This window comes from Mus caroli, chromosome 6 (genome assembly GCF_900094665.2).
Source record: "Mus caroli chromosome 6, CAROLI_EIJ_v1.1, whole genome shotgun sequence".
Classification (NCBI taxonomy): domain Eukaryota; kingdom Metazoa; phylum Chordata; class Mammalia; order Rodentia; family Muridae; genus Mus; species Mus caroli.
Window position 1 is genome coordinate 122,331,818 of NC_034575.1, and position 10,295 is coordinate 122,342,112.

The window sequence follows — 10,295 nt, forward strand, 5'->3', positions numbered from 1 at the left end:
AAAGAACTATGTAGGAAACTGAATGTAAACAGCACCTATGAACTTATTTCTTTCTACATCAAAATCACTACTGACAGCACTGGATATCTCAGAAGTCATTTGATACCATGTCATAGCACTGTTCTGAGTAACACACACACACACACACACACACACACACACACCTTTCCGAAAATGCTTCTAGGGCAGGGCTGGAAAACTGTTCAAATTCAAACCATGACTAATGGTTCTACTCCCTTCAGCTTCATTTCTTTGCCCCTTGCAAAGCTGAATTCCCCCACCATTTGCACAGGCCAACTCTCAAAGGTCTGGGATCCTGTCTAAAACCAACCTGTGAGTTGATCTTCAAAATGCAAGCCCCAGGGCACCTCTTCGGATGCCAGCAACTGTCCACCAGCCCCAAAGGAAATGAGGTCACTTCCTGGCATCTACCTTAAGTCATCACTGTGTCCTTTAACTAGACCCCAAAGCAGAGGGTATAAGTAGAGGGCCTCCCCTCAAAAAAGACCAGTTAAACAAGGTACAAAGAAACAGTCCAGGGATTCCATGATAAGATCCTTAAAAATTATCTTTAATTGATGCCAAATATGAACAGATCATGAAGTGACAGAACCAAGTAAAATTGCATAGATGAAAACTATGCGCATCCTTAGGTTCTCCATTCGTAACTTTCAGTATCCTCAACCCAACATAGTAAACGGTTAGGGCAGGGCAAGTGCAGGGGCGATGATATGAGACATGTCCTTAACTCAAGGAGGAAGCAATTGGCAAAGCCAAGAAAGAAAACAGAACTTCATCAGCTTCAATGGTTTGTCGTCCTGAGGGTGCACATCAGATTAATACTTCTGGACTGTAGTTTTAGCCTCAGGAATAGTCTATCTTTAATCTTAGAGGTATGTCATAAAGACCATGTCACCAAATTATGGCTGCTTCGTACATGACTCCTAAACAGTGCATTGAAGAAGTAGATTTCTGCAAGTTTTGAAGAGGAAAGACAACTCTTGACCTAGCATTTTCTGTGGGTACTTTCTCCTTCCATTTTCTTTCCTTATCCATTTCTAATTCTTCTTTGATTTAGGGGGGAGGACTTTCTAGATCTTTTGAAGTCTCATATCACAAATTTCCTAATAACCCCTAAATGAAAATCACTGTGACTAGTGTCAACCTTCCCCAAGCTGTACGAAAGACAGCAGAGCCTAATGCTTTTCCTACACATTGGCACTCCCATGAGTCAATGAGAAAAGAGGCTGCCACTTGATTCTGGAGCTTTTAACATTATGTGTATGCCCTGAATGAGTTTGCACAGTGGCCCAAGGTAATGGAATACTTTTGGTTAACAATTCAGTTCCTGCTTGCTTCTTTACAAAAGCGATAAGTAATGTACAATTCTTGAAGGGTTACCTGAGTCATTCTAGACATGTCTGCATATACCCTGAAGTCCTGTGCTATAAATGTAAGTCCTGCTGGACCCTGCTGTAGGTGAGAGTCCACCACCTGAGAGAACACTTCAACCAAGCCTGGGTCGATTCCTCAAACTCTAGTTTGTTTGTCTTCTCCAAGTGAATATAAATATCAAAAGGCTTCACTCCTGGAAAAGGGCTGGAAGATAACGTGGTTGTTTGGCAGTTTATACTCTTTCTAACAATTTTATACTATGGATGGTTACCACCCACCAATTCTCACTGCTCCCAGGAATAAGTCATCCCTGGAAGAAAATGGGGAACTGCCTTCTGCTAACGTTCATTTCCTACTTTTTGTTCAAGCTAATCTACCAAACAAGAAATTAAAATTTAAAGTTGCTTTAAAAAAAATAAGCATGTGCTTTGAGGCCTCTTATATGAAGCATGAGGTTGAAAACTAATTTTTTTCTTTTTTACTTTTTTACTGATTCCTTTAGACTCTAATTTGAAAAAGTCATAACTGCTACACTCAATGTGAAGAAAGTCCTTTATGGGTTGTACCTCCTTTCTACTTAGGAAAATGTATTTCTCAGCCACCACTCTTGTTCTGTCTAGTCTCAAGAAGATCAAGGCTGTGGTAACTCCAGTTCCACCTCAGTGGAATCTAAATCCACCACACAGTTTTGTGTTAGAGAAAATGACTGTCCATTGACTACAGTGTGGGGGAAATTGTTGGACCTGATATCCTGGACTAACCCACAAACACACTCCCAGTGAACAGAGGTCATTGAGCTTCAAAATTTAGGTCTCAAGTGGGGAGTGAGGTAGGGGATGTGTACAGATGGAGAAAGGAGAGAGAGAAAGCCCAAACCAAAATTAACCCTTTCCTAGCCATAGTCTGTCTTCTAGAAATCTGAGGACAGAGAAAATTAATATCTTTGGTCTCTCTGATTCAGATCACTTGAAGTGAGTTAAGCACTTCAGAGATTCTGGGATGGCTAATAGCCACAGGATGACCTGATCCTTCCAAGGGCACCCTATGGAACTAGGGCCCTACATGTTGGAAGAGATGGGCTATGGCTATCAGTATATCGTAAGTCTTCTCCTTCCAGAGAAAACGGGTCTTAGCATTGGGGCTTGAGCTATCAAGGCTCAATACCTAAGAAGGGGGTGAAAGGGCAAACACCTGGGGAAGGGAGTGTGAAGTGGACCAGATGAGAGTCATTCCTTAGTAGGCAGTTTAGTTAAGTGCACCTTCAGGTCTACAAAGACATTTCAGCACATTACAGTGCAGGGGTAAGAGCTTAGTCAAAGGTCACATGCCTATGCTACACAGATAATCCCCGTGCCCCCTGTCATCACGCTCACTGCAATGAGCTACAGATGGATAACCAGCATCCGTATCCCCCATCCACTCCAAATTCATAACAGCAGCACATCCCACAGCCCCAGGCAGACCACTTCACCACATGCAGCACTTTGTCTTGTAACATACACCCGCGTGTCAACCTGTCCAGGGCACCGCTACAAGAAGAAGGTCTCATGTCCAGGGGCTGGCTGACCAGTCTCAGGCTCAGTATCGCATCTTCTAACCCATCCATCCCATAGTACTGAGTGGATTATTGCTGTTGACAGAGTTCTGTTGTGTCCTAGATCTCAGAGTCAAAATAAAAGTTCAAGATATTCCTGGAGAGTGGGGGAGGAGTTGGCATTTTTCTCCCAACTGGACACTTGCAATCATGTGGAAGGAAAGATCAGAGCGATGATCTAAGGTTCAAAGATTGAGCAACACACAGCAGGGTATAGTACCCTATAGTCAGAGGCTGGGCAGTTCTTGGCACCTCATCTTCTAGGATATATGTTGTAACACCCTGAAGACTCACAAAAATTGCACAGGGAAAGAAAATGTCCATCTCCTTTCAAATGAGCTAGATAGCCTGGATGTCCTCATAGTTTCTTGGTTTATGGCCTCACTTCTAGTCTAAAGATCGGGTGGGGGAAAGGTACAGAAGTACCAGGGAAGATTCCAGAAGAAGCCAGGCAAGAATGTAAGGCAAACAGTAGTAGGCAGCCACATGCTAAAAGCAGAATGAAGATTCCCCACTCCGGCGTCCTTAAAAAGGCAATGAACGCCTCTCTGATGGTGAATAGCTGCTGGACTCCAGATCCTGTGTGATATGATGATCTTTCAGCTGGACATGGGGTCCCCACCATTCTCTGGATTCAGTGGCTGGGGCAGCAGCAGTCAGATGTTCAGCCAGTGAAGTGACTTCCCGGTGGGACAATCAGAGGAGCATCATAGGAAAGATACATAGGAGGTTGGCCCAAGATGGCTGGCGTATGGCAAGTCACTGTGAGATAAGTGTCCCCATGATTCACAACAATATCCCCAAAGATCAGACTCTCAGAGATCTGCGAAGTGCTATAGCTGACAGGGAGAGATGGGGGAGATGGAGCCACTGAACCTGAGGAAGCTTCATATGTCCAGAGTGGCCTTCCACATTCCCAAAAACATTTCTCTTGGCTACTGATGGAGAAGAAACAAAACAGCACAGAACAGAAGAGAACTGGTTTATAGTTCGTGTCCAGTTCAAAGATGGGTCTCAGTTCATATCCAGAGTCAGGCTGCCAAAGAGATCAACTAAGCCCAGCCCGGTAGAGGGCCAAGAGAGACAGCACCTGCTTTCTCTCTCTCTTCTTTGGGGGCTTTGAGGGTGGAGAGGTCTTCTCACAGTGGTGAAGTGAGACGGTGAGGATGGAAAAAAAACAAAGAAAACGAAAAGCAAAAGGTCTGTGCCCCAACCCTTCCTCCCTTCTGTTAAATAACTTCCCAGCTGAGTTACAGAGGCACTTTCTGCAGTTCACTGTGGGTACAGATAAAGGCACTAAGCAAGTATTAAATCAATTGGCTGAGTTTCTTCAGGGAGCCTCAGGGGGAGGGCTGAAGTCTCTATAGACTTCAAATCATGACTGCAAAAAAGAAATTGGCTCTGCTCTGGATGCATGAAGAGGTCAGCATTATCACTTACATCCTAAGAATGCACCAAGAAACCATGCAATATTGCACCTTTGTTTGTTTGTTTGTTTGTTTGCTTGCTTGTTTTGCTTGTATTTATGTTCAGCTAGTAAGAATGCTTGTCTTAGGTCTAGTAAATACCTTGATGACTTATTTAGTTTTCCACAATTTTCCCTTAAAGGATGGGCATATTGGTCCTCTCTCTGTCTATACCTGCACAGAAGCTTGGCATTTCCCTGAGCAAAGGCAGGAAAACTGATGGGAGTGTCCCCCACCCCACCCCCACCCCAAGTGTTTCTTTGGGCCTTTCGTCCCACAGACTTGTAATTTTTAATATTTTCTAATTTTTATCACTGAAATCATGCATTAATTAATTCAAGGTATATCTTAATCAAATAGGCCATAATGCTGACTAAGAGAACATGCTTTGAGCTCCGAAAAGGGATTGTCCCCATCTAATGTATGTACTTAAATACAGTACTTTAGTTGCTAAGAAAAGAGTTAATAAATGAAGGAGTGCACTTTTGGTGAATGCAAATGAAAAGGGCCTATATTTAGAAGAGTCAATTTCAATGTAAGCTTATTCCCTATTGTCTGGGTTAACTTTCTCGGCATGCGATTATAAAATAAATGTTATCAGATTCAAACATGCTTACCATTTAACTCTTGTGCTCTTGCAATAAGGAGGGTAAGGTTTTACATCCACTTCTGAAGGTCAGGGGTCAGGGGTCAGGATTGGTTAAAAACAAAAACAACTATATTTGGATCATCTGCAGTTGATAGAACTTAGCAGCCCTACAGATGAATCGACTCATTTAATCAAGTTACCCTTTTCTTAGAGAATAGACTGGATTTAGGAGAATGGGGCAGATAGAGAATCCCAACAGATTGGGCCCAGTATCAGATTTGCAAGGTGCTTTCTGAACCATTCTCAATTAGTCCGGATTTTGTTAGCCTTGTATGCAATTCAGTTGATCAAAATAAAAGCATCCCCCCCGCCCCCCCCACTGACCACTGAAGCTGTTACAAAGTGTTCCACAGAGCACACTATCTGAAATGTGCTGTGTGGTTTGCCAAAGTTTAGAGTGGAGTTCCATGCAGATTTGAATTTTTATATTCCTAAGTGGTCATCTGATTTTTAGGAAAAAAAACAAAAAAACAAAAAAAACCTTAAGCCAAAAGATTGGAAATACTTCAGGACAAGGAAATCGTCTTATTTCACACAGACTACTTAATGGACAGCATTTATAAGAAAATCCTCTTTCTTTTCTTTTTAATAAAAATGAAAATAGTTGGTTGTTGGGTCATTTTTGTGTTTTTGTTTTTGTTTTTGTTTTTTTTTTGCTTTGTGTTTGGTTTGTTTTTTTTTAATGGATCTTGAAAGCTTCAGGTTCGCCACTCCCCAAAGTCACAATGCAACAATGCATTGCCAGTAAAATAAAGCATTCAAAGACTACTGCTTAGTAAAGTATCTACAGAGTGGGACAGGAGTCGCCAAGGGGTTTGTTTGGGGCTTTTGTTTGCTTGCCTGTTGCTTTTTAAACATCGGTCAGGAGCTTGCTCTTATTAACGCAGTTTTGATCAGCTGTGGTGCAGTTACCAGTTCTGATATTAGCCTGTCTGTAATGGGCTATGCTATTGTTCATATCCTCTTCGATCTCCATGTACTCAGACTTGCTGATAGTAGAGGAGCTGCGGCGGCTGAGGTCACTGTCAGAGGCTAAGTTAGGAGAACTAACATGGAGCAACTGAGCCTGCTCTTCCCCCTCAGTTTCTCGGTGGTAGAAATAGTTGAAATTGGACACAATGACAGGTACGGGCAGGGCAATTGTCAGCACACCAGCGATGGCACACAAGGAGCCCACGATCTTGCCTCCAATTGTCACAGGGTACATGTCACCGTATCCCACAGTGGTCATGGACACCACCGCCCACCAGAAAGCATCGGGGATACTGGAGAAGTGCGACTCAGCTTCTTCCGCCTCCGCAAAGTACACTGCGCTAGAAAACAGTATGACCCCAATGAAGAGGAAAAAGATAAGCAGCCCTAACTCCCTCATACTAGCTTTGAGGGTCTGGCCCAGGATCTGAAGGCCCTTGGAGTGGCGGGAGAGTTTGAAGATTCTGAACACCCTTACCAAGCGGATGACCCTGAGGATGGCCAGGGAAGTGGCCTGCTCGCCCTTCTGATTTCCCTCTTGCTCAGCTATCTCCGTGCCCAGGGTAATGAAATAAGGGATAATGGCCACAATGTCGATGAAGTTCATGATGTTCTTAAAGAAGTCTGTCTTGCTGGGGCAGGCGAAGAAGCGCACCACCAGTTCAAAAGAGAACCAGATGATACACAAGGTTTCCACAATGAAGAAAGGGTCTGTGAAGATGTTGGAAGTATAGATGACTGTGGTGTTGTCGATGCGGTGGATGGTGCCCGTGAAGTCCTTGTCGTCCTTCAGCTCAGGGAGAGTCTCCAGGCAAAAGATGACTATGGAGATGAGGATGACCATGACCGACACGATGGCGATAACCCGGGCAGGTCCTGAGCTCTCCGGATACTCAAAGAGCAGCCATACCTGGCGCTGGTACTCCTTCTCGGGTAGGGGGCGCTCCTCTTCCTTGATGAAGCCCTCATCTTCCCGGAACTTCTCCATGGCTTCCTCGCCCAACTCGTAAAATTTAATCTCCTCGGAGAACATGTCCAGGGGCACGTTGACCGGCCTGCGCAGGCGGCCCCCAGACTGGTAGTAATAAAGGATGGCATCGAAGCTGGGCCGGTTGCGGTCAAAGAAGTACTCATTCCTCAGGGGGTCAAAGTAGCGCATGCGTTTCTTCGGGTTGCCCAGCAGCGTGTTGGGGAACTGTGCCAGAGTCTTGAGCTGCGTTTCGAAGCGCAGCCCGGAGATGTTGATTACTACGCGCTCGCAGCATTCGTGGTCGTCGTGGTCCGCCTGCCTCGGGTAGCTGCCATCCTGGGGGTGACCAGGAGCGGTCGAAGCCTCGTCCGCATTCTCCCCCGACATCACCGTCATGATGAAAGCAGGGTGCAGGGGTAGGAGGCCAGGAGAGAGCCCGGGTTGTGAAGGAGCGAGGGAGTAGGGGTGGGGGGGACCCAAGCGGCCCCCCCACCGGAGAGTGAGTCTTCCCCACGCTCACAGGGAGGGGCTTCAGAGCCAGAAGGTTCAGAGGTCTGCAACTTTGCTAGTTATCACCTCCCCTCCTCCACGCTGCCTTTTACGCAATTTGGAAACCCCTCTCGCCTGAGGTCCCCCAGTGAAGCTTTTTTTTTTTTGCTACTCTTGGGGTTTTTTTTTGGGGGGGGTGCTCTGTTTTTATGTTGGTGAATGGGTTTTTCTTCCTGCTCTGATCACCTTAATGCACACCTGCCATCGCTTCGGGGGCTCGCCCCGGCTCCCCTCCCCTCCTGCAGCCCTCTTAGGACAGGGTGCAGTGCCAACTCAGCAGATCCCCAGGCCTGTCACCCACTTTGCTGCTCCTTGGCTCTCCCCCCTCCTACCCCTCTTCGCCTGCCGCCTTCTAAGCTCCCACCGGGGCGATCGATGGACGCTGCAGAGAAATAAAAAGTGATACGAGGGTAGAAAATCAGAAGCATTCTGATGGGACGAGCCTATAGACACCGAAGAGCACAGACTACTAGCTTTTGTAGAACACACCGGACTTTTACTGGGGTTAACACATACTCACAGACAGACACACAACAGACACCCAGAAATCCAAGTTTGGAAATCTTCCATCCCACTTTTCCCAACGCCCAACAGCCGATCTGTTTACAACTTCGTAAAACTGGAGATCGGAAAAGCGCTTAGAGATATTGAAGGAGCTGCGGGTCCCGGAGAGCAACCCCGCACCCTCAGTCTCCCCCCACCCTGTCACCCCCAACCTCCGATTCTGCAGCCCCGAACTGGAGAGCTTCCTACCTGGCGGGCCGGCTTGGCGCAGAGGCTGTGCTGAGTCGGCGGAGAGTCTGAATGCGGCAGGTCGCCTTTGCAGCAGCCGGAACGAGCAGCCGCCACCACCGCAGCAGCGTGCGAGAGGCTCCGGGCCCCTCGCGTTTCGCGTCCTTCTCCTCTCAGGAGCCCGATCGTTTTATCGAGCAGCTACGGAAGAAACGTCCGTACCCTACCCCCATCCTCAGACGGTGCAAGCAACCTGGAGACGCTGTCCTCTCTCTGGGGCAGGGAGTCCCGGAGGATGCGGGGTGGAAAAACAAAAAGGCCACCTTCTCCGGAATCACCCAAGCAAATGGCGATAAGCTGCACTCTCGCCCCCACTCTGAACACTACGGGAGCCCTTGATTCGATCCCGAGGGAGGCGGGCGGCTCAAAGCCTGGCTCTACATGGCTCTCCGGTAACCTGCGCTACCACAGACGGACCTTTCTCCGCGGCGCGCCGCGAGCCTTCAGCAGCTCCGAGTGGGGCAGGGAGCGTGCGGCCGCAGGTTCGCTCGGTCCATTTCTGGGCGCTGCAAGATCAGCAGAAACCTGAGAAAGCGCCTGGAATGCGGAGCAGCGATTGGCCCACCCGGGCGTGGGTTGGGGAGGGCGGGGGAGGGCAGGAGCGAGGAGGTAGATGGAAAATATGAGGGGGTGGTTTGGCAGAGGGGGGTTGTCATTCAGTTCCCATCCTTGCCTGCACAGCTTTTCTTCCGCACCCCCTCCTCGAAAAGCCCACCACCAACTCCTCTTTCCCTGCGGCCCGCAGCCCCGCCCACGCACGGCCCTCCGCTGCGAGCGACCTTCCCCGGGAATTTCACATTGGAGATGGTCAGGTCCGACGCAATGCAGGCGGTGGTGTCCCTGGCAGAACTCCTTGGACCAGTCTGCTTTAGATGCAGTCACACAGGCGATCCTCCTCCTGCATCTCGCTCCTCCGCGCCACCCCGCCTCTCCCCCAGAGGCCTCTCTGCCCAGCCCACCATAGCCCCCCAACCCCCACTCCAAAGGGTGCAGTTTGGTAAGAGCGCTGCAGTTGAGGATCTCCGGGATTCATCCACACAGTGTTACTGGGAGAAGGTGGTGCCAAGTGTCTGTTTCACTTGAACCGAGGAGGGGGAGATGAAGTTTTCTTACAGTCAGAATATTCTGAAATGCAGAGAATTTGATGGGAGGGGGGAGGGAGGCGGCGGGGGCGGACAAGCAAAGGCTTCGTGGGTTTGTGGGTTGTCTGCCAACTTGGTGCTAATTGGGACAAACGTGAGAAGCAAGTCACCCAATTCGCTTCCTACCCTCAGTCCTGCCTTCCGAACCTCCCCACTCACCCACCCACCCACCCACCCACCCAGTGGCCCTCTGCCGCTCAGGACTACTTTTTTAGGCTCCGGACATTTTCGCGCAAGGGTCGCAACAGTGGCAGTCTGAGCAAGGGATATGCACCGCGTCCCCAGTGCGGCTGCACCTGGATGCAGGCTGCACCGGAGGAGGCAGCCAGCAGCTCCAGTCCTTCCACCGCTGCGGAGCCTCTGAGGAGCCCCGAAGAATCCAGAGTCACCGCTGATTGGTTCCTGGCACGGCCTTGGTACCGCCCCTTCGCACCACCGCGGCTGGCGGCGCCTGCCGCCCACACCACCCACCTCTTTAATCAAAGTCAATGATCGCATCCTCCTGGCTCTATTGTGGCTAGTAAGGCAGGGGCCTCTAGAAGGATCCCAGGGATACAGCTAGTTAAATTCCTCCTCCAGATTCAGACCCCAGCATTCCTTTCAGGAAAAAAAAAAAAAAAAAAAATAAGTGTTTGTTCTCTCCTCTCCTCCAGATTCCTAACCCTGCCTTTTCTTCCACGAACAGCGAGTTCTATTGCACAGTACTTCTTCCCACCTTAAACTCCACCCAGTGCACACTGGTCCCTCATCCCAGAAACTCCTTACC

At 48.5% G+C, this 10,295-nt stretch overlaps 1 protein-coding gene across 1 annotated transcript; it reads right to left on the reverse strand.

The window, feature by feature from the left end:
• Window positions 1-550: 550 nt before the first annotated feature.
• On the reverse strand, window positions 551-9,901 carry Kcna1 (potassium voltage-gated channel subfamily A member 1). The gene is made up of 2 exons (XM_021165337.2): window positions 8,349-9,901; window positions 551-7,977 (listed from the first exon to the last, which is right to left on the reverse strand). Exon 2 carries the CDS (start codon window positions 7,440-7,442, stop codon window positions 5,955-5,957), a length of 1,488 nt encoding a protein of 495 aa, XP_021020996.1. The 5' UTR covers window positions 7,443-7,977; window positions 8,349-9,901; the 3' UTR covers window positions 551-5,954.
• Between the last annotated feature and the right edge of the window lie 394 nt (window positions 9,902-10,295).